The following is a 24,810-nucleotide window of genomic DNA, read 5'->3' as shown; positions in this document are numbered from 1 at the left end:
TGTTGAATAAAGTTATTTTTGTTTTGGTTTTGCGCACAAAAAGTATTCTCGTCACTTCATAACATTAAGGTTGAACCATTGCAGTTATGTAGACTATTTTAACGATGTCTTTAGTACCTTTCAGGACCTTGAAAGTGGTGAATAAATTGCTGTCTATGTAGAAGTCAGACAGCTCTCAGATTTCATCAAAAATATCTTAATTTGTGTTCCGAAGATGAACAAAGGTCTTACAGGTGTGAAACAACGTGAGGGTGAGTAATAAATGATACAATTTTCATTTTTGAGCGAACTAACCCTTTAATAGAAGTATGGTTTCACAGATTAAAGGAATATGGGTTAAATACTATTGAAGGGATGGTTCGCCCAAAAATGAAATATCTGTTATTTACTTGGATGGATAAAAATATTGTCATTTGTGTTGCGAAGCTGAATGAAAATTACAGGTTTGGAATGACAAGTGGGCGAGTAAATGATTTTTGGGTGAATTATCCTTTTATGATATATTTCAGAAATTTCAACCCCTATGTTGTTGACCGATAATGTCACCAAATCCATGACAGGAAACAGATTTACTGCAGAAGCGTGGTGTGCTTTATTAGCTACTGATTCAAGGTATACATCTTCCTCTAACCCCACACCTACAGAATCAAAGAAACAAAACACACATGCAAATAGTGGCCAGCCTTCAGCAAGGGAGGGAGGAGGCTTGTTTTTAAATCAGTACATTTTCACTTTAAAGGATCTGATGGTGTGTCCTAAACATTTTCAAGTTTTTATTTTCTTTTTCATTTTCGTGTGTGGCAACTTTAGTGCCTCTGTTCGGTTTTTATAAAACACTGAACTTCTGGTTTTCCCTTTCACGTATAAAGTGAACCATGAGCCCATCTCTCTTTGTGCAAAACTTTGTTAAAACTTTTAGGATGGCCTTCTTTGAATGTAGTGTGATTGCAATATACAAAAATAATGGGCTCCAGTTACTTAACTGTTAGAGTAGAACAAAAAGATAAATACAATTGTCTTGTGACTTAAATAGGTATATATAGTTTGTCAGTTTCTCATGCCACAACCACAATAGACTTAGTGACATGGGCAAAAACGAAATTTCATAACAGTAATGAGGACAAACAGTAGCGGAACTACTTAGACTAATATTAGTACACATATAATGCTTGTTTCTGTCTTGGTGGATATCAAACTCCCCATCCACAAGGAGTTTGAAAGGGCAGTAGTTGTATTTAGATGGCTTCAACATAGTTGGCAGGCAGCATACCGGTTTTCCCAGTACGCTGCACAGTGCCATACATCCAACCCTCATCGATGGACTGCACGTTCACGATGACGTCACCGTCCTTGAAGGACACCTCATCGTTGTCAGCAGCAGCGTAGTCATACATGGCACGGACAGTTTTCTGTTTAGGCCAAAGAAGAGAATATTAAACAATCAGCTTCACTATATTAGAATATGTTGTTACTATTTAGACTAAGAAATTGTAGAGCATTAGCATAGAGTTTATTATACTATTATGTCATTAAAGTTGCCATTGGTCTCTCAGTACTTACTCCAGTGGTTGAGGGATGTGAGGGGACAGAAGAAACGGTGGTCTGTTGTGTTGCCACAGAGGAGGATCTCTGCTGAACCTCAATAGTCTTGGCCTGTGTGTATCCTATATGAGAAAACAGCAGATTAAATTGCACATATATCTCTTCAGCTAATTAGCATTCGGATTTAACTCCTTACAAGCAGTTTCCAACCGTCATTAGTACCTTCGAGGTGGTAGACTAGGGGTCTCATTTATAAAATGTGGCGTAGAAATCTTAGTCATTTCTTAAATGTGTGTACCTGTGATTCAGCGAACAAACGTACGCACAAAAAAACGTGCATATGCCTCTCTTCCAGATGTAATGTTTATAAATTGCAAATGATCTTGAAATTGTGAGCAGCTGAATGGTTTCAGATTTCCGCCTTGTAAACATCACCTAATTAATGTCATTAACATAAAAAAAGCAGCAGTCAGCGTCCATACTTGACAATGGCGAGTGTATCTATCCATCCATAGTGAAATTATCCATCGGTTGCTAATTGGATATTGAGGATACTCAAAATGTACAGTGGGTACGGAAAGTATTCAGACCCCCTTAAATTTTTCACTCTGTTATATTGCAGCCATTTGCTAAAATTATTTAAGTTCATTTTTTTCCCTCATTAATGTACACACAGCACCCCATATTGACAGAAAAACACAGAATTGTTGACATTTTTGCAGATTTATTAAAAAAGAAAAACTGAAATATCACATGGGCACTCTGGAGAAGGTTTTCATCCAGGATATCCCTGTACTTGGCCGCATTCATCTTTCCCTCGATTGCAACCAGTCGTCCTGTCCCTGTAGCTTAAAAACAACCCCACAGCATGATGCTGCCACCACCATGCTTCACTATTGGGACTGTATTGGACAGGTGATGAGCAGTGCCTGGTTTTCTCCACACATACCGCTTAGAATTAAGGCCAAAAAGTTCTATCTTGGTCTCATCAGACCAGAGAATCTTATTTCTCACCATCTTTGAGTCCTTCAGGTGTTTTTTAGCAAACTCCATACGGGCTTTCATGTGTCTTGCACTGAGGAGAGGCTTCCGTCGGGCCACTCTGCCATAAAGCCCCGACTGGTGGCTGCAGTGATGGTTGACTTTCTACAACTTTCTCCCATCTCCCGACTGCATCTCTAGAGCTCAGCCACAGTGATCTTTGGGTTCTTCTTTACCTCTCTCACCAAGGCTCTTCTCCCCCGATAGCTCAGTTTGGCTGGACGGCCAGCTCTAGGAAGGGTTCTGGTCGTCCCAAACATCTTCCATTTAAGGATTATTGAGGCCACTGTGCTCTTAGGAACCTTAAGTGCAGCAGAAATTTTTTTGTAACCTTGGCCAGATCTGTGCCTTGCCACAATTCTGTCTCTGAGCTCTTCAGGCAGTTCCTTTGACCTCATGATTCTCATATGCTCTGACATGCACTGTGAGCTGTAAGGTCTTATATAGACAGGTGTGTGGCTTTCCTAATCAAGTCCAATCAGTATAATCAAACACAGCTGGACTCAAATGAAGGTGTAGAACCATCTCAAGGATGATCAGAAGAAATGAACAGCACCTGAGTTAAATATATGAGTGTCACAGCAAAGGGTCTGAATACTTAGGACCATGTGATATTTCAGTTTTTCTTTTTTAATAAATCTGCAAAAATGTCAACAATTCTGTGTTTTTCTGTCAATATGGGGTGCTGTGTGTACATTAATGAAGAAAAAAATGAACTTAAATGATTTTAATGTAATGATTGTAATGATTAAACATTACAAGGTCAGGTTCAAAGTTTCACAAAAATCGTTCACAAAAAGATCAATAACATACATGTAGAAAATAGATAGGGTGAATTTTCATTTCATGCCAACTGTATTAATTCAAACTTAAGGACAAAAGAAATTAAGCACTTTAAACATACCGTGTAAAGCAGAGACGCCAAAGCCATTGCTGTAGAGGGATGCATGGTGGTCCACGTTCTCAGACACCTCTGACTTCTCATCGCCCACCCCACTCATTGCGCTGGTGGAGCGGGAGTGCTCCTTGCTGCGGCGCTGGGCTTGGACTGAATAATGGGAGAAACATGTCAATGTTCCCTCCTCTTTGACAGACTGTCTTCAATCAAGAATGTGGCAGATAAATATACAACCACAGTGTATAGAGTGTAAGGAATAATGTACAGTCGTAATAGTTTAGTGGTCATTAAACAAATATCTGAGAGCAGAACATCAAGATTGCACGATCAGAATCAAGTATTCCAGAGAGCTGTGTAATAAGGCCTTTTTGGTACAGTAACAACAGATGAATGACCCACCTGACATCATATGAAGACTTCTGGACTGGATGTTGTCCTCAGCAGGGTCATAGTCAAAGACAGAGCCAGGGTTTGTGCGCCACACACGCAGGTCTTTGAGAAAAAGTAAACCCAGTTTTAGTGAATGTCTCTTTTCAAAACTCATTTGGTTTCTGTGTATCATTTGTATATGACTGTGTTTCATAAGCGTCATGCTCTTCTAGATTTGTAGGAAGAGAAATCAGTTTCTCAAGTGTGTTTAGTGTGTACAGGAAACAGTATGTGTCAGCTGACCAGTGATGGTCTCCTGATCGTGTTCCTCTGCACGTCTCCTTTCCATCTCCACCACACGTCTCTGGATGCCGCGGTAGCTGATGTCACTGAAGTCCTGGGTGTTTCTCTTCACACGCTCAGTTATGGGGTCAGAGATGGTGGGGGTGAAGCTGCCCTTACTCTTCTCAAAGTCCTGGTGGTATCTGACCTGACAGGACCAACAGACAGCAAAACATGAGGCAGGAGACACAAAAAACTGCTACAGCAACAATCCGTTTAAAGTTTTGATCGTCTTTTCTTCTCTATTGTGAGGTATATCTCAGTGACCTAGTGTTTTAAAAATGTTCAAGGACCAGTTACATAAATATAGCCACTATTAAGACTGTGACTTAAGAACTAGTCTGCCAACTAGCAGTTAGTTTTTGTTTCTTTTTTCAGTTCATCGGAGTCATTCCACGAAACCGGTACAATTTCCTTTTTCAGTGTATTTTATCTATTGGGTCACCAAAATATATTTTTAAAAGCTTTTTGTATTAATTGAAATGTCTCCTTTAATAATGTTTAAAAACATGACATACATTTTATCTTCATATTAGAAATTATTTTGTTTTTTTCAGTTGACACCACCTATTTTGTCATGTCCCTCAAGGACTTCTATGAAAGTGTACTTGGGATATGAATAATAAAATGAGAAAAAGTCTGTTCATTTTGCCATTCCCATAAATATCAATCTGTGCTTTTTTTGGCTGGTAAATTCATGATTATTCACTAAAATCACATCATTTAGTTCCGTACCTCAGTAACCCCTCAACCCAGTTACACAAACCATTCTCCCCCTACAAAAATAATGAACTGATACTTATGTGACATCATTAATAGGAAGTGACATCATAGAAGTCTTCTGAACAACATTGTGAGCAGACACAGGCAAGTTACCACATTCTTTATTAATTATAACTAAATTATGTTGTGAAATTGTGTTTGTCAAGCTTAACGACTCAACCACATTACATCAGTTAACTATTACTTGTGAAAATTATCTTTGTTATTTCAACATTATTTATGATTTCTTAATATCATGCATGCCATGCGCTCTCCATTTATTCACTAGATTTAGAGCAGTGGCCAATTTGGGCCAAAAAATAACAACCCCGTCACACCTACATTTTTATAATTATTATTTTTTTTAAGTTTATGAAAAAGTAATTTAAAGTTAGTTGAATTCTGTCTGAAATGTTCAGAGCAATCATAAGAATACTGATTTTAGTTCAAATTCTGAAGTTAGATAAATACAGTGGGGATCGAAAGTTTGGGCACCCCAGGTAAAAATTTGTATTAATGTGCATAAAGAAGCCAAGAAAAGATGGAAAAATCTCCAGAAGGCATCAAATTACAGATTAGACATTCTTATAATATGTCAAAAAAGTTAGATTTTATTTCCATCATTTACACTTTCAAAATAACAGAAAACGAAAAAATGGCGTCTGGAAAAGTTTGGGCACCCTGCAGAGTTTATAGCATGCACCACCCCCTTTGGAAAGCTGAGACCTGACAGTGTCATGGATTGTTCTCAATCATCATCTGGAAAGACCAGGTGATGTCAATCTCTAAGGTTTTAAATGCCCAGACTCATCTGACCTTGCCCCAACAATCAGCACCATGGGTTCTTCTAAGCAGTTGTCTAGAAAACTGAAACTGAAAATAGTTGACGCTCACAAAGCAGGAGAAGGGTATAAGAAGATAGCAAAGCGTTTTCAGATGCAAATATCCTCTGTTCAGAATGTAATTAAGAAATGGCAGTCATCAGGAACAGTGGAAGTTAAAGCAAGATCTGGAAGACCAAGAAAAATATTAGACAGAACAGCTCGCAGGATTGTGAGAAAAGCAAGTCAAAACCCACGTTTGACTGCATGATCCCTCCAGAAAGATCTGGCAGACACTGGAGTTGTGGTACACTATTCCACTATAAAGAGATACTTGTACAAATATGGTCTTCATGGAAGAGTCATCAGAAGAAAACCTCTTCTACGTCCTCACCACAAAAATCAGCGTTTGAAGTTTGCAAATGAACATACAGACAAGCCTGATGCATTTTGGAAACATGTTCTGTGGGCCGATGAGGTTAAAATAGAACTTTTTGGCGGGAATGAGCAAAGGTACGTTTGGAGAAGAAAGGGCACAGAATTTAATGAAAAGAACCTCTGTCCAACTGTTAAGCATGGGGGTGGATCAATCATGCTTTGGGGTTATATTGCAACCAGTAGCACAGGGATCATTTCACGAGTAGAAGGAAAAATGGATTCAATAAAATTTCAGCAAATTTTGGACGCTAACTTGATGCCATCTGTGAAAAAGCTGAAGTTAAAGAGAGGATGGCTTCTACAAATGGATAATGATCCTAAACACACCTCAAAATCCACGGTGGATTACATCAAGAGGCGTAAACTGAAGGTTTTGCCATGGCCTTTACAATCTCCTGACCCTTAACATAATTGAAAATCTATGGATAGACCTTAAAAGAGCAGTGCGTGACAGACAGCCCAGAAATCTCAAAGAACTGGAAGACTTTTGTAAGGAAGAATGGGCGAAGATACCTCAAACAAGAATTGAAAGACTCTTGGCTGGCTACAAAAAGCATTTACAAGCTGTGATACTTGCCAAAGGGTAAATGCCAAAAGGGTGCCCAAACTTTTGCAGACACCATTTTTTTGTTTTCTGTTATTTTGAAAGTGTAAATGATGGAAATAAAATCTAACTTTTTTTGACATATTATAAGAATGTCTAATCTGTAATTTGATGCCTTTTGGAGATTTTTCTATCTTTTCTTGGCTTCTTTATGTACATTAATACAAATTTTTACCTGGGGTGCCAAAACATTCGATTCCCACTGTAAATGAGGTTGCTGTCACAAAAAGTGCCCATTTCAGGCTTTAGTAAGTGTGAGATTTTATGTAACTTTTATATTTGCAATTACTGAATTAGTCTGAGGGACATCTGATTAATAGGAAAATGTTTATTTTATCACAAATACATTTTATAATAATACTCGGACAGCTCCCATAGTGTCCATGACTTAAAATAATGAACAATAATAATAGGCATTTGATGCCTGAGATGGGAAAATGTTTTTCTGGAAGTTAAATAAGTCATTAATGTTGTGGGGTGTTCAGAAAAGTAATACAATTTGGTAAAAAATCTAAAAATGTGTAAGTCCAAATCGTACCGGTTTCGTGGAATGATTCATCTACTGATTGTAGATGATATTAATGTCAACCTTGTAACATTTAACTCCCATTTTTGAATGCAACAGGGTTGACCTTCATAAAACACACAGTACATTGCAATTTGTTGATAAAGATGTAAATGTCATCTTACTCCAGAGATGATACGCTGGGTTTCTTTAACACGTCTCATTTCAGGGGTGTCCAGCACAAAGGCAGCCTTGCCCTGCACCTGTTTACGGAAGCTGTCAGAATACAGAACCTGGACAAAAGACAACACAGCAAATACATATATTAGAAACCATACCATCCTGGATTACGATTATGTATCAAGACCCTGTGGAGAACACACTGGAAAATCAGGACGTTAGACATACAAAGAACATAAATATGACATCCATCAGCACAACCCTGGGTGTTATGGTGAATTCAGACAGATGAATTAGAAGGATCTTCAGAGGGCTGGATTAAAAGTAGGTGGGTCCCAAGATGAAGTTTTGTAGTGATGATGATAAGTTACAGAATGAATTAAATTCAGCATATGGAAGAATAAAGTTAATATTATTAGCCTCCTATGTGAAATGAGGGTATTAGAGCGGTTACATTTACACGCGGCAAACACACACTCATGTCCTGTGGCTGTGAGTACCGAGCTAATCTGCACTTGGTTCCGTTTGACCCGCTCCATCTCTGGAGTGAACACCACAGGCGTTCCCTTGGCAGAGAGGTCCTTATACAAGACCTAGAGTAGAAAAGAACAGCGCCCCAAGAGGCCAGTCAGACACAAAACACCATGACAGACGCAAGAGTCTCTGTCTGAAGAATCACATCAAACGTCACACGAAACACACAATGAGCTTATATCCCAGGTTTAAAAAGAGGAAACTGGTTGGGAAGGGAAAACAACAAATATGGGACATCAGGTGTTGTTTTCATTTTGGATTAGAAACAACGTTTGGAGTTGTGTGTTGAATAATCCCATACGTTTGAACTCACAGCAAAAGGGGACCTAACTATGGTGGAATATGATTTGGTGAATTACATTAGATGAAAATGAGGTTTAAGCAATTACATTTCATTTGCTTAATTTGTTTTGCATCAGTGATAGCATTGTAAGAGAGGAAAATGAAGAAGTATACAGGAAGCGTTAATGGGGAACAGAGCCACTCTCAAGTAAACCCTGTGGAGCTTCCACTACCGAGCTGATGTGCTTCTGATTCTCTCTGGCCCGCTTCATCTCGGGGAGGTCCGATATGGCTGTGCCTTGACCCAGCGAATCCTTGTATTTTATCTACCCAAGGATTAATTATGACATATCAAATAAACAACACAAACATGAAGCAAACAGCGACAAAACGAACATCCTCAAAGATGGCAATAACAACAATATTAGCTCTGTTCCAAACCCTAGCCTGCCTGCTGCCTACCTAAGTGTCTGCCTTCTAAAACTGCATTACGAGTGCTCATAAGAGGCATACTTGTAAATCTCTACATAGGCAGCAGTTTTATATACTACACAAATAGCATTTAGCATTTAGACTAGACCCACCACGTAATACTCAAGCATAAAGGCACATAAAGTTGTCAACTTTTCGTAAACGCTTTTGGGTCGGGAGTGATGCCTTAAAATGCTCCCTTGGTAGGCAGCTTGCTAGGTTTTGGAGCAAAGCAATTGTGTTGGTAAAGAACTGATCATGTTTTTATCAACAATACAGAGTTAAAACTAGATATTACCTTCAAGGTTTTGTAACAAACAGTTTGTTACAGAGTTAACAAACAGTAATTAAACTAACTTTTTATGGTCTGGTACCTAATTATTACATGGAAGAATCAGTTGCTAATTATTAGCCTGCAGCTAAATAAATACTAAGTATTACTGAAAAAAGGGAATACAGGATTTTGTCACATGAGCTACGAGAGTTACAGCTATTGTTATTAATGATTTGATGCAGTGACTTATTCTTGGGGTCACTATAGGGACTAGAATAAACAGATGGAGGCTAAAGGGTTTTTCGTAGATGATGTAGAGACGAGGAACAGGGAATGTTTTATGGGTGGGATAGAGGGTCACACCGCAGTGTACCGTGCTGATAATTTGCTGATTGCGTTTAACTCTCTCCATCTCTGGTGTTTCTGAAATAGCTGTTCCTCCTCCCAAATCTTCTTTGTATTTGATCTTTAAACATGTAGAGGCAATGGGGCAACAAAACAAAAATCAAATCTTATTAATGTCTATAATCTTCAAATATCAGTGTGTAACAAGAAGACAAAAAAATGTTTCAAAGAAACAAACAAAATGCATGAAAACAAAAGTGTTGGAAATGTAAAATGTCAGAAAAAGAACATGGATCTCTAACAAGAAAACAAAGTGGTAGGGTAAATAATTTGATCATATGGTGTGAGGTATGAAGGCTACCATTCAAACGTTTGGGGTCAGTAAGATTATTATTATTATTATTATTTTTAACGAAATGTATGCTTTTATTACAGCAAAGATGCATGAAGTTGATCAAAGTAATGTATGAAGTATCATTTATAATTGTCACGACCGTCAGTGAGAGTGCCCGAATTAGCCACTTGAGGGCACTCCATCCTGGACTGTTTTCACCCCATTGACTACACTACCCATAACGCACTGCCGGACTCATTATCCATTTATCACATCATTACACCCAGCTGTCATGTATTTTGTAATCAGTGTCTGTCTATTTAATCTCAGTTGTTTCTGTCCTCAGTTGTGGTTTGTTGTATTTGTTACGTGCACCGTTTGTTTCTCTGGCCTTTTGTTTTGTGGACTGTTTCTGTGATTTTGACCCTTGCCTGTTCCTTGGATTACGTGTTTGGAGTTCCCTTTAATAAACATCACTGCACTTGGATCTTACCATCTTGTTCTTGTGTGCACCGTGACAGAACAAACCACCAGACAACAGATCCAGCAGCATGAGCTTCCGGATTCCTCCGCCAGCCACCACGAGGGAGCGGATGGCTCAAGTTCGGGCTTTGACGGCCCAACGTCAGGACGGCTGGGAGGTAGGATGCTTCGCCAAGGTCTTTTGGACGATGGCGGTGGGGCTGGGGTACAATGATGCAGCTTTAAAGGATTTCTTTAATTGCTGCCTTGACGATCCTCTGCCTCAATGTGAGATGGAAGGGCTACGGATTTTAGACTTCTGGAGATTTGCCGCATATCTCCGCCATCGGAGAGAATGGACCTCACCGAGTCAACCAGGCAGTCTGCATGCTCCAGCCCAGGAATCCGTTTCAGAAGGCACAGGGGAGGTGGGCGCTGAGCCTCAGCTTCACTCCGGTAAAGGGAGGAGGAGGAGAAGGAAGAAGGCTTCTTCCATCCTTCAAGGCCCGGAGGCCGCTCCAGCCAGTGAGTCAGCTCCAGCCAGTGAGTCAGCTCCAGTCAGTGAGTCCACTACAGAGTCCGCTCCAGTCAGTGAGTCTACTACAGAGCCCGCTCCAGCCAGTGAGTCTACTACAGAGCCCGCTCCAGCCAGTGAGTCCACTCCAGAGCCCGCTCCAGCCAGTGAGTCCACTCCAGCCAGTGAGTCCACTCCAGAGCCCGCTTCAGTCAGTGAGTCCATTCCAGAGTCCGCTCCAGCCAGTGAGTCCACTCCAGAGCCCGCTCCAGTCAGTGAGTCCACTACAGAGCCCGCTCCAGTCAGTGAGTCTACTACAGAGCCCGCTCCAGCCAGTGAGTCTACTACAGAGCCCGCTCCAGCCAGTGAGTCCACTCCAGAGCCCGCTCCAGCCAGTGAGTCCACTCCAGCCAGTGAGTCCACTCCAGAGCCCGCTTCAGTCAGTGAGTCCATTCCAGAGTCCGCTCCAGCCAGTGAGTCCACTCCAGAGCCCGCTCCAGCCAGTGAGTCTACTACAGAGCCCGCTCCAGCCAGTGAGTCCACTCCAGAGCCCGCTCCAGCCAGTGAGTCCACTCCAGCCAGTGAGTCCACTCCAGAGCCCGCTTCAGTCAGTGAGTCCATTCCAGAGTCCGCTCCAGCCAGTGAGTCCACTCCAGAGCCCGCTCCAGTCAGTGAGTCCACTACAGAGTCCGCTCCAGCCAGTGAGTCTACTACAGAGCCCGCTCCAGCCAGTGAGTCTACTACAGAGCCCGCTCCAGCCAGTGAGTCTACTACAGAGCCCGCTCCAGCCAGTGAGTCTACTACAGAACCCGCTCCAGCCAGTGAGCCCGCTCCAGCCAGTGAGCCCGCTCCAGCCAGTGAGTCCGCTCCAGCCAGTGAGTCCGCTCCAGCCAGTGAGTCCGCTCCAGCCAGTGAGTCCGCTCCAGCCAGTGAGTCCGCTCCAGCCAGTGAGTCCGCTCCAGCCAGTGAGTCCGCCCCAGTACGGCATGCTCTCCCTATCAGTCCGGTGATAGCCAAGAGGGCTGTCCTCACGTTCTATGTTTTGGCGGTCTTGCGTGCCTGGAGGATGCTCTCAGAACAGCCTCAGCCTGAGCCCGCTGCCGTCCAAGAGCAGCCCCAGCCTGAGCCCGCTGCCGTCCCAGAGCAGCCCCAGTCTGAGCACGCTGCCGTCCCAGAGCAGCCCCAGTCTGAGCACGCTGCCGTCCCAGAGCAGCCCCAGTCTGAGCACGCTGCCGTCCCAGAGCAGCCCCAGTCTGAGCACGCTGCCGTCCCAGAGCAGCCCCAGTCTGAGCACGCTGCCGTCCCAGAGCAGCCCCAGTCTGAGCACGCTGCCGTCCAAGAGCAGCCCCAGCCTGAGCCAGCTGCCGTCCCAGAGCAGCCCCAGTCTGAACACGCTGCCGTCCCAGAGCAGCCCCAGTCTGAGCCCGCTGCCGTCCAAGAGCAGCCCCAGCCTGAGCCAGCTGCCGTCCCAGAGCAGCCCCAGTCTGAGCACGCTGCCGTCCCAGAGCAGCCCCAGTCTGAGCACGCTGCCGTCCCAGAGCAGCCCCAGTCTGAGCACGCTGCCGTCCCAGAGCAGCCCCAGTCTGAGCACGCTGCCGTCCCAGAGCAGCCCCAGTCTGAGCACGCTGCCGTCCCAGAGCAGCCCCAGTCTGAGCACGCTGCCGTCCCAGAGCAGCCCCAGTCTGAGCACGCTGCCGTCCAAGAGCAGCCCCAGCCTGAGCCAGCTGCCGTCCCAGAGCAGCCCCAGTCTGAGCACGCTGCCGTCCAAGAGCAGCCCCAGCCTGAGCCAGCTGCCGTCCCAGAGCAGCCCCAGTCTGAACACGTTGCCGTCCCTGAGCAGTTCCAGTCTGAGCCCGCTGCTGTCCCTGAGTCCTCCGCTCTCCCTGATACGGCCACGGAGACCGTTACCGAGCTGCCCGCTCTCCCTGATATGGCCATGAAGCACCCTTGGCCTACTGCCCTGCCGCCGTCCAAGCCTTCTGCCCTGCCACCGCCCAGATCTTCTGTCCTGCCGCCATCATCCAAGCCTTCTGCCCTGCCGCCGCCGCCCAGGCTTTCTGCCCTGCCGCCACTGCCCAGGCCGTCTGAACCGTTGGAACCAGCCTGGTCAGTTCCTCCGGCACCACCCTGGCAATCAGCCAGGATTCCAGACCCGCTGGAACCAGCCTGGTCAGTTCCTCCAGCGCCACCCTGGCAATCAGCCAGGACTCCAGAACCACTGGAACCAGCCTGGTCAGTTCCTCCAGCACCGCCCTGGCTATCAGTTGGGCACCCTGGATCTGGCCCACCATCCCTCCCCCTGATCCTCCTCCTGTCCACCTCCCTCCTGAGTTTGTGTTTTTCGTTTTTGTTTTGTCTGGTGGAGCGTCTGGTAGCCGCTCCTTTGAGGGGGGGTAATGTCACGACCGTCAGTGAGAGTGCCCGAATTAGCCACTTGAGGGCACTCCATCCTGGACTGTTTTCACCCCATTGACTACACTACCCATAACGCACTGCCGGACTCATTATCCATTTATCACATCATTACACCCAGCTGTCATGTATTTTGTAATCAGTGTCTGTCTATTTAATCTCAGTTGTTTCTGTCCTCAGTTGTGGTTTGTTGTATTTGTTACGTGCACCGTTTGTTTCTCTGGCCTTTTGTTTTGTGGACTGTTTCTGTGATTTTGACCCTTGCCTGTTCCTTGGATTACGTGTTTGGAGTTCCCTTTAATAAACATCACTGCACTTGGATCTTACCATCTTGTTCTTGTGTGCACCGTGACAATAATGCTGCAAAAATTATATTTCAAATAAATGCTGTTCTTTTGAATCATGAAAAAAATGCATCACGGTTTCCACTAAATATTAAGCAGCACAACTGTTTCAGCATCGATAATAATAAGAAATGTTTCTTAAGCAGTAAATCAGCATTTTAGAATCATGAAAAGGATCATGTGACACTGAAGTCTAGAGTAATGATGCTTTATATTTTTGCAATATATTTTAAATATATTCACAGTTCTGTTCAATTTTAATAATATTTCAGTACATTTCAAATAAACACAGCCTTGGTGAGCATAAGATCTTACAGACTCCAAAAATGTTGAATGGTAAAGAATGGAGAAAAAATATAAATAAAATAGTGAAGAGGAGCTTTTTGGTTTATTAAAGGATTTTATCCTTACCAATAAGCTGAAGAAGGGTTAAAATGAGACTTTAAAGAATGATAAAGATGAAGAATGAGAGCATACAGTAAAATTATTAAAGCAAGGAGTCTTCTCAAAGAGAAAAACACTACCGAGCTGATGTTCTTCTGAGTTTCCCGTACACGCTTCACCTCAGGAAGGTCAGGTATAGAAATGCCTTGACTTAGTGAATCCCTGTATTTAATCTAATACACATTTCAGGTCCATTTGGAGAAATAATTGACAGGATCAAATAAGTGATAAAGTCAGAAAACTGACACATTTATGCAGAAATTGGAAGAAAGGGGGAAAAAGAGACAATGCAACACTAGTCAAGTTTTGGAACTAGTGTCAGGTGAAGATGGATAAATATATGGACCATGTTATTATGTTATTTAAAATTATGAGAGGCAGTGGCTATATAAAAGTGAAAAAGTTTAAAATGATTACTTCATATTAGATGGTCTATATTAAAATGAAAGTTTGTGTTTGACGTTAATTTTTTTTTAGAATGCTGAGCGAATTTTGATTAAAATTGTAATTAAAGGAGGCATTATGTTGTTTTCTGGGGGCACTCCAATGGGAAGCAGGGTGAATGGTGGGGTCACAACACAGTGTACCGTGCTAATAGCCTCCTGATTGCGTTTAACCCTCTCCATCTCAGGGGTTTCAGATATGGCTGTTCCTTGCCCAAGCTCCTCTTTGTACTGGATCTTTAGAATTGTACAAGCATAATGAGGCATTAACATCTGGTTTTTATCTTAGGATAAGTAACTTTCATTTGTTTTGTCTGGAGACGCTTCAGAATGTGACCTCGCTACATAAAAAAAAGACTAAACATTTGAGAAGAGATGGACAAACAAAGAATATAAAACATTTCAAACACACAACATTTCAAACACACAAGACAAATACAAACCAAAGAGGTAAAATATGTAAATATTAAGCTTGTAAAATGGTTAGAACTACTGTTTAGGATGAAGAAAGGTCAACCGCATCAAATTTGATGATTATTGTTAGTGGCTTTGCTAGTTTATGACTATAAGTTAATAACTACATTAGACTAAGGTCTGTTTAGGGTATCTATATTTATATTAAATAAAAAGAACTGGATGTCAAGAAATGTTAACTTGTGGTTGTAATACAGAAAAAAAGGGAAAAGGTGGTGTAAAGCAAGAAATGAGAACAGAAAAAAGACCAAAAACCAAAAAAAATTGGGGTTAGAATGTTGGAAAAAAAAAAATACTCATTAGGCAGTAGGTACCGAGCTGAAATTCTTTGTATTTTCTTTAACACGAAGCATTTCAGGAGTGTCCTTTACTGCTGAAACTTTGCCCTTACTGTTTTTAAGGTCAATCTGGTACTGAAGCTAAAAAGAAAAGAGCACAAAGGCAGTCAAAAATGACACAAAAATGCAACAAGAGAAAACAGTGCAACCAAAAATGTTCAAAATCAAGAGAATTGTGTATTATTAAAATAAAAAATAAACTAACTAAGCCACATAACCAATCTGCGTATTCTTTAATATCTGTCTCTCTTCTTTATTTTTCATAGACAAACACATGAAAGACAGGGACCAAAGACAATAAAGAATACAAATACCACATTTAGGCTAAGATGAATACAATAGGAACATAATATGGACTGGCTCAAAGCCCATGTAGAAACACTTACGGTGCTGAAGTTCTTCTGGTTCTCACGCACTCTTTGCATCTCAGGAGTGTCCAACACAGGCACATAGTGTGACATGGTCTTCTCAGCCTCCTCCTTGTACTTTTTCTATTAGGTTAAATTCAAAGTTGAAAAATAAAAATCATAAAACGGATATAAAAAAAGAGGCTCTGGATAGTAGCGTTATAGCACTTTCCATGAATAAGGTACAAAACAGATCCTAAAACCATCTAAAAATGTCAATTTTTCAACAAATCGTAAAAAGTGTTAATGATTAACTTTCATAAAACTGATCATCAACCTCAGGGGGTCAAGCTGAAAAATGATATGAGCAGTTTTGTTTTCTATTCATTGTTATATGGAATTCCGCAACCCTTTTACCAAAATGTGTCTAAAAAAAGTTCTAAATGTCTTAATACAGTGTAAAAATAAGCAACCCTCATACCTGGCTCACAATGTTCCTGATCTGCTGAGCATGGAGGATGTCAGGGGTGTCAATGACTGTAGGTGTATGTGGCTCTGTCATGCTCAGCATTCTGCTTGTACTTGGCCTGGAAAACAAATTAACCAGCAATCAATGTATTGCTGAAATGTTGGTGCTAATAGTTGAGGGAATCACCTCCGAAGTACTGAAATAATGTGTTGGAGATTATCTGTGTACCTGACTGAGGATATCTGTGGCGTTCTTTGCCCTCAAGAAGTCTGGAGTGTCAGTGGCCAAAGCCAACATGCCTTTTCCCTTGATCTCTTGCTCCATTGATTTCTTGTACTCTCTCTGCAGAAATTTGGCAACAATGAGATCATGTCCATATGTTTGTTTATAAGTAAACTTTACACTCACACCAAGAAACATTCCTGTGGGCTACAAAGACAATAAAAAGCAGCATAGAAAATAAGGAAAAGGAGAAGGAAAAATAGATGATATTAACATCAAAGCTGTGAAGGAAAACTAAGAAAAATAAGGGAGAACATTTAGAATTGAAAAACAAAATGACATTTAGAGGGAGTCTCAGTGGGATGAGTTACCAGACCTGGTTAGACTGCACATTATAGAGGAAGTCCATAAGCTTGATTAGTATTCTCATTAGCATGAGGCAAAATGACCAGTTTCTGCCTGATTAGTGTGACGAGGAGGAAGTGGTGTTGTGGGAGAGGAGTACAGGTAAGATAAGTCAGTTTGAGCTTTTAGCCATCCTACCTCACTCAGGATATGAGTAGCATTCTTTGCTCTCAGTAACTCAGGAGTTTCCTCCAGCACTGTAAGCCCTTTACCCTTCACCCCTTCCTCTAGATCCCTCCTGTACTCTTTCTACAGGGCGAAGAACAGAAATACTGCAGACACATAGCACACACAGACACAGACATAGTACTGCGCCAACTGACGTTTCAACGTCACCAAGCATTTGCTCTGGATTGAGATCAATCTTTACACTCAGAATATAATCAAGGTGCATGTTGTCCATACACAACAAGTAATTGAACATAATCTACTTAGAGCAAAGGCATTGCTGAGTTTGAAAAGCAGCCAGATAAAGACATATACAATATATCAATATGTCACAGGCAAGAATATTGACAAAAACGATGTCTGAGACATATACTTTAACATATACATTCTTATTGCAGCATTCATATAATTTTAAAGCCAAACCAAGATCTAATGAGGTTAAAATAAAATAATAAAATAAAGTAAAGTAAAATAAAATAAAATAAAATGTTATTTACTCAGGGAAATGCACATGAGTATGAGTATTCAGGGTAACTGAATATTTATGGTAACCAAGACCTTAAGAGGTTAAAATAAAATAAAATAAAATAAAATAAAATAAAATAAAATAAAATCTTATTTCATGTGCATGATCAGGGAAACTTAAAGGTGCAATGTGTAAATGTTTGAGGCATCTAGCGATGAGGTTGCGAACTGCAATTAACGGCGCACACCCCTCCCTTTCGGAGAAGCTACGGTCGCCGTCTGGCCGGCACAACACAAAGATGCTGTCGTCTGAGATAGCAAAGTAGCCTGTGTGAAGCAATGAGGTTTCTTCTTACTTATAACAAAGAACGATCTCTGCTTCGACTAAACCAGACGACTACTACTACTACTACTTTGTGCGTATTCAGTGTAGTTACGATGTAAGCTGCCTCTAAAAACATGAACAATTTAGAAGAACAACAACATAGTGACTAAACCCGCTCTGTAGAGTGTTTGTCCATTTAGGGCTGCTGTAGAAACATGCCGGCGCATAATGATGACTTGACATGGAAGGGGGATCCGCGGTGTATGAGATAGAAATGGCTCATTCTAAAGTAATAAAAACGTAACAGTTCATTATGTAAGGTCTTTATAAACCACTGAAAACATAGTTATGTATATTATATTGCATTTCTGTCAATAGATCTTTCCCAAATTTTACACATTGCACCTTTAAGATTCCGTGTATTCAAGATCTAAAGAGGTTAAAATAAAACGAAATGGAATCAAATCAAGTGTTAATTTATGTGCAGGCACAGGGTAACTAAAATACAGTGGACATAGGTTTAAAAACCAAGAAATTTTACCATAAAAAATGAAAACCTTAATAACAGGGTTCCAACATCTGTTGATCAATGAATTTCAATGGTATATTCAATGAAACATGAAAAATTAAAATATCAATCAAATAATTTGAAAGAGACTGCATAATGATATATTGTGAGACAAGTATAACTTAGTCACTATAAAAAATTAATTACTTTTTATTATTTTGATAATTTTCATAACTTTTTTTGGCCTGGAATCACAATTTCTGGAAATTCTGTTCTGAAATTAAATCCCTAATATGTCCAGGTTTTTATGACTGTTGGAACCTTGTTAAAACCACCAACAACAGAAAACACACAAACACACACACAGATGTTGGAAGGGGAAGGGAATTACTGAGTGTATTACAGCGGAAGGATGGTTCATGCATACTAACCATAACCTACTTGGGTGTAACTGGAAGACACTCTTGTAAGGATTATAATGTGTATGTGGTCTTAGTATTATTACCAGGATGGAAGGAAGAGAATATAAGAGCTTCATGTTACCTCGCTAACAATTTTCGTGGCGTGTCTGACATGCATCATGGCAGGGGTGACCTCCAACCCAGAGAGGTTCTTTCCTTTCATTGTCATCTCAAAGTCCTTCTTATACTCTTTCTATCCGCCGCAAATATAGAAGAGTGGGAGATTCATGAAGCTTCAGGGTCTAACACACCATGGTCACACATGGTTCCTCAGTCGAAGAGTGTGACACAGTTCATATAATGTTTTGAGTATCTTGACGTTCATTTAAAAGTTTTCTCCCATCAGTGTGTTGTACAGTGACACTATCAAAACAGCCATAACTATAAGCACCTAACACACATAAATACCTACCATAACTCCTTATGTCCTAGTTGGAAATTGTGGTGTCCCAATTACTTACCATCATCGCAATATTTGTATCCACATAAAAGCATACTGTTTGAATTTGACTAATTGTACTATTTCTCAGTCATTCATACTGGGTTGCAAATTATACTTAAGCAATATATGCTACCATTTGTTTTGCATTGAATACACTGAGATTTGGCAGCAATATTTACCTGACTCTGCATATGCTGAGCCTCCTTAGCAGTCACGTAAGTAGGAGTCTCAAAGTCCAGCATGGCTTTGCCTCTTTCTTTCTCATATTTCTCCTTATACTTCACCTGTAGTAAGACAAAACCCCAGAGGTGAATAACATACAAATAGAACAAAGCTGAACTGATTCATTTAATGGTTTACTGGATAATGCTTGTTAACTCTTTCCCCACCACTGACATAAATTCCCATTAGTTCCTCACTGCAGAACATGAGATCCAGGATTTAGATCAGGGGGTGGAGATGGGTAGGTTTAGGGATATATAAAGTGGGAGGAGTTGGATCTGCATCCAACCTCACCCCCGGATCTTAGGTTCTGCAGTGAGGACTATCTTGAAATTTCTGTCATTTGTGAGAAAACGCTTCCCCGCCATTGATGGAAATTTCCGGCTTTCTGTGTTATGTGCCAGGGGCGCTAACACATCTTCTGAAAGAGTACTGAATCTCCTGATCAAAACACATGCGAAGTAAATGCAGAAACAATCAAAATATGTAATCACATATATATGTAAAATAACATGTTCACCAACAGCAAACAGCATATATACATCAAAACTGCCTAATGTTACTTAATGAAATGTTGACCCAGAATGAGCTACAGGACTGTGAAAACATTAGGGGTGTTGGTGGACTCGATCTATTTAATCTGTATTTAATCTGTTTTGAACATTGATCTGAATCAGATCCAGATGTAGTCTTTGACAAAAATTTGATTTTCTCAGCTTTTTGCTCAAAATGTTGCTTTTTTTTTTAAATTAAATTAAACTTACCTATATTTAAATGTTGATAAAAAAGAATAAACAAGTTAAAAAAAGAGCAGGGTGTCTGTTTTTTCTATTGATATATTGCATGTTCAGATATTTATACAAGTAAAAATATTCTGGGGGACATGAAATTTTTGTGAAAATGATCAAAAACGCTGGTGGAGGCTGGCAACTTTCTTAAAATACACTGGCGGGGAAAGAGTTAAGCAAAGACCACAGCTTTGATTGCAAACATTTTGTAGAGTCTAGGCTGTAGTTTTTTTTTTTTTTTTTTTTTTTAACACTGGATGTCGATTAATCTGTCATATTATTTTCCAAAGCGCACTGAGACTCCAGATAGAGAGTTAACTATAGGCTCAATGGTGTGGAAAATTAATAAAAAATACAGTGGATGTTTATGGTGTTTTCACAATATAAAATGTCTCAGGCTTTAATGACGGAGCGACTCGCTTTTACAACTTTGTTCTTACATAACATACAGACAAGTCCTCGTAAAGCAGTTTTACAACACAAACTAACCCAAACAAATAAAATGTAAATGATAAATAAATCTAGTGTAGCTGCATAAGACTGACAAGGCTGCTAAAATGAAACAAACAGGTTCAACATGAGAAGAATCACACACAGAGAAGCAGGTGACGTCAGCTGCAGAAAGCTCCAGAACTGTATGTGACTTACGTGACTTTGCAGCTCTGAGGCCTCTTTGTGATGAAGCTGCTCAGGTGTGTCGGGTATCATAAGGTAGTGACCCCTACTCTCCTCAAACTTCTTCTTGTACTGGTACTAAAGAGGAACGCCCAATAAAGCAGCTCAATAATACAAAATGGAAATCCAGTGTTTCATCTCTCCCACATTTTTAAAGGCAAAAAATGACCAAAAATGAAAAAGTAAGTGGGGATCAAAAAAAAAGAAGAAGAAGAAGAAAAGACTGATGGTTGTCAAGTACACATGACATGAAGGAGGCTGTATAATGACATAATGACACTGATAATAGAACAAACTAATCATATATTAATATCTAATATTGTTATATTATATTAAATATTCTTATATCACCCATTAGAGCTTTCAAACTACATCACCAAACTTGGCACAGACCTTCAGACTGTTACAGTAACTGTTACTGTTACTTAGTGTGTTATATCTTTTCTAATCAATCATATGTACGTTTTACCCATAGCGGCCCATAAAATTCGCCAAAATTTCTTAGACTACCTTTAGTTCATGAAGTAATTCCTCTTAAAGGTGCTAAAGAGGATCTTTTCGTCGACTGAGAAACCAAAGACTGTTACTGAGTTTTTGAAATGAGCGCATGCGTAAGAATTTCGAGGGAACGCCTCCCAAAACTCGTGCACGAGTATTGGAACACGAGTGTTTACCACCGGCATTCGCTGTGTTGTGTTAGTGGATTCATTATGACTCACCGCATGTAACTCATAATCTGCAGTTGTTTCTCCTGTCTCCTGACAAAAACATTGCATGCGGCGCCTGTGGAGTGTGGAAAGTTACTGGAGCGCGCAGCAGCGCACGTCTCTCACAAGGAACGTCATGGCAGTGATTGACAAGCCAGAGGGCCAATCGTTTACGCGATGATCGCGTAAACGATTGGCTGATGTTTTTAAGGCCCTACCTCGTGCACAGATGATGTATATTAATATTATTCCTTTCAGTGCACCTAATAAATAGTCTTTTATCAGTTAGTAAAGACAGTTTCAAGTAATATTGCAAAAATGTATAAAGCAAAACATCCTCTTTAGCACCTTTAAGGCTTTCATGTGATGTCCACGAAACTTGGCACAGACCTTCATCCTGTTCTGACTTAGTAGGCTTTATCTATATGTCAGATAACCTTTGTAACTACCTAACAATGCCCTAGCAACCACCCGGACTGGCCTAGCAACTGTCCAGCAACTGCCCACCAATCACTCAAAACACCCTAGCAACCACCTATAATGCCAAAGTAACCATTCAGAACATATTGCAAGCAATGGGAGTATATAAAGCATATGTAAAATTCAAACTTCAAATCTCTAACTATTCAGTACACACCCATAAAACCTATTTTCAAATAAACCCTTTTTACATATATATACACAGGTGCTGGTCATATAATTAGAATATCATCAAAAAGTTGATTTATTTCACTAATTCCATTCAAAAAGTGAAACTTGTATATTATATTCATTCATTACACACAGACTGATATATTTAAAATGTTTATTTCTTTTAATTTTGATGATTATAACATTATATATATATTGATTATAATAAAATCCCAAATTCAGTAACTCAGAAAATTAGAATATTGTGAAAAGGTTCAATATTGAAGACACCTGGTGCCACACTCTAATCAGCTAATTAACTCAAAACACCTGCAAAGGCCTTTAAATGGTCTCTCAGTCTAGTTCTGTAGGCTACACAATCATGGGGAAGACTGCTGACTGTTGTCCAAAAGACGACCATTGACACCTTGCACAAGGAGGGCAAGACACAAAAGGTCATTGCAAAAGAGGCTGGCTGTTCACAGAGCTCTGTGTCCAAGCACATTAATAGAGAGTCGAAGGGAAGGAAAAGATGTGGTAGAAAAAAGTGTACAAGCAATAGGGATAACCGCACCCTGGAGAGGATTGTGAAACAAAACCCATTCAAAAATGTGGGGGAGATTCACAAAGAGTGGACTGCAGCTAGAGTCAGTGCTTCAAGAACCACTACGCACAGACGTATGCAAGACATGGGTTTCAGCTGTCACATTCCTTGTGTCAAGCCTTTCTTGAACAACAGACAGCGTCAGAAGCGTCTAAAGAATAAAAGGACTGGACTGCTGCTGAGTGGTCCAAAGTTATGTTCTCTGATGAAAGTAAATTTTGCATTTCCTTTGGAAATCAGGGTCCCAGAGTCTGGAGGAAGAGAGGAGAGGAACACAATCCATGTTGCTTGAGGTCCAGTGTAAAGTTTCCACAGTCAGTGATGGTTTGGGGTGCCATGTCATCTGCTGGTGTTGGTCCACTGTGTTTTCTGAGGAACAAGGTCAACGCAGCCATATACCAGGAAGTTTTATAGCACTTCATGCTTCCTGCTGCTGACCAACTTTATGGAGATGCAGATTTCATTTTCCAACAGGACTTGGCACCTGCACACAGTGCCAAAGCTACCAGTACCTGGTTTAAGGACCATGGTATCCCTTTTCTTAATTGGCCAGCAAACTCGCCTGACCTTAACCCCATAGAAAATCTATGGGGTATTGTAAAGAGGAAGATGCGATATGCCAGACCCAACAATGCAGAAGAGCTGAAGGCCACTATCAGAGCAACCTGGGCTCTCATAACACCTGAGCAGTGCCGCACATTGACTCCATGCAACGCCGCATTTCTGCAGTAATTCAGGCAAAAGGAGCCCCAACTAAGTATTGAGTGCTGTACATGCTCATACTTTTCATGTTCATACTTTTCAGTTGGCCAAGATTTCTGAAAATCCTTTCTTTGTATTGGTCTTAAGTAATCTAATTTTCTGAGATACTGAATTTGGGATTTTCCTTAGTTGTTTTTTTTTCAATTGGTCCATGTATTCAATTTGCACAAGGTTTATAACATTCAGTCTACAAATATCTCTTCAAACTGCCCAAGGTACAAAGTACATAAGGGCTAAATAACCTACATTCATGCCAAGTCATGCCAACATTCAAGGTTTTTCTTTTCTAGCTACTATGCACAAATCCCAATGAAAATAAATGCAAAAAATAAATGCAAAAATCGTAGATGAAAAAATTAATAAAAAGGCATCCATGGAAGTTGATTAAAAAATATTTATCAGAGATTGTTATTCAAGAAAAAAAAAAAGAGAAAAAAGAGATGTTAGAGTGCTTTTAGAATAGCACTAGGCATGTTAATAAAAAAGAAAAAGAAGAAAAATAGAATAGCAGGGTCAAGTGAGAGCAAAAATGGAGATTGTTACAGTCTAATGCTAGTAGTAGTATGTTTAAAATCGGATGATAAGGGTCACTACCAAATGATAGCCTGGAATGAGTGAATAGTTTAAATGAGAGCTTTCTCTAAGGATGATGGATGGATCTTGTGATATTAAATGAAGATGTGATATTTCACTGTTATAGTGTTATAGCGTGTGATAAGAGGTAAATTAAGCCATCTATAAAGCTCTTACGTCACTGGACAGCTTGCTAGTGCTCAGGTTGTGCTGCATGGACAAAGACTCTGCCATGTCAGTAACGGGTTTGTGAATCTTCTTCAGGTCACCTTTGTACTTCACCTGAATGAAACATCCATGCAAAAACACACCATGATAAGAGACGCTCTCAATGTGATATGAGGCGGATAAAATACAGTTCATAAAATTTGTTTTTAAAAGAGCAGTTTTGAGAGTTTATAGCACCTCGCTTGCAAGGTCATTGGCATCTTTCAGAGTCTGATAAATCTTGCTGTTCTTCAAGTCATACTGTGGTCTCTTTCCTTTCATCTCCTTGTCAAACTTCTCCTTGTACTTCAGCTTTTGAGAGAAGACAGTGACATAGTTAGTTGCTGTTAGCAATGTATTTTCTCAGCCAAAATGCTTGCAAACATGAATTCCAACTGAATCGTTTCATGCAGTCATCAGTGGAAAGAAAGGTAAAGTGAAAAGAATATCGTTACAACAGGGTTTCACTTGGGTCTAATACAGTACGATTCAGATCAAGTTCACATTGTACTAGCCCCAAATGGGATGACCAAGACAAAGTTCAGAGCATTCAAAAGCATCACATCCAACATATACTGTTTGTGGTTTTAAAGCTGAAGTGTGTGATTTCTATGCCCCTAGCATCACTGAACCAACAGAGTGCAACAGTGCCGAGAC

At 40.6% G+C, this 24,810-nt stretch overlaps 1 protein-coding gene across 1 annotated transcript in view; it reads right to left on the bottom strand.

Moving 5' to 3' along the window:
• Positions 1-568: 568 nt before the first annotated feature.
• Positions 569-24,810, bottom strand: part of neb (nebulin) — a 70,916-nt gene continuing 46,674 nt past the window's right edge. Inside the window, 22 exon segments of the mRNA XM_048194099.1 lie at positions 569-1,409; positions 1,561-1,664; positions 3,488-3,631; positions 3,881-3,973; positions 4,154-4,340; positions 7,508-7,615; positions 8,003-8,095; positions 8,552-8,644; positions 9,437-9,529; positions 13,999-14,091; positions 14,506-14,598; positions 15,150-15,254; positions 15,560-15,664; positions 16,002-16,061; positions 16,063-16,107; positions 16,218-16,331; positions 16,755-16,865; positions 18,626-18,736; positions 19,165-19,269; positions 20,644-20,748; positions 24,124-24,228; positions 24,352-24,465. Of these exon segments, the coding sequence (XP_048050056.1) occupies positions 1,236-1,409; positions 1,561-1,664; positions 3,488-3,631; positions 3,881-3,973; positions 4,154-4,340; positions 7,508-7,615; positions 8,003-8,095; positions 8,552-8,644; positions 9,437-9,529; positions 13,999-14,091; positions 14,506-14,598; positions 15,150-15,254; positions 15,560-15,664; positions 16,002-16,061; positions 16,063-16,107; positions 16,218-16,331; positions 16,755-16,865; positions 18,626-18,736; positions 19,165-19,269; positions 20,644-20,748; positions 24,124-24,228; positions 24,352-24,465 (2,355 nt within the window). The 3' untranslated portion in view covers positions 569-1,235.

This window comes from Megalobrama amblycephala, linkage group LG6 (assembly GCF_018812025.1).
Source record: "Megalobrama amblycephala isolate DHTTF-2021 linkage group LG6, ASM1881202v1, whole genome shotgun sequence".
In the NCBI taxonomy this organism is placed as follows: domain Eukaryota; kingdom Metazoa; phylum Chordata; class Actinopteri; order Cypriniformes; family Xenocyprididae; genus Megalobrama; species Megalobrama amblycephala.
Note: the sequence above shows the minus strand (reverse complement) of the source record. Positions and strands in the feature narration are given on the sequence as shown.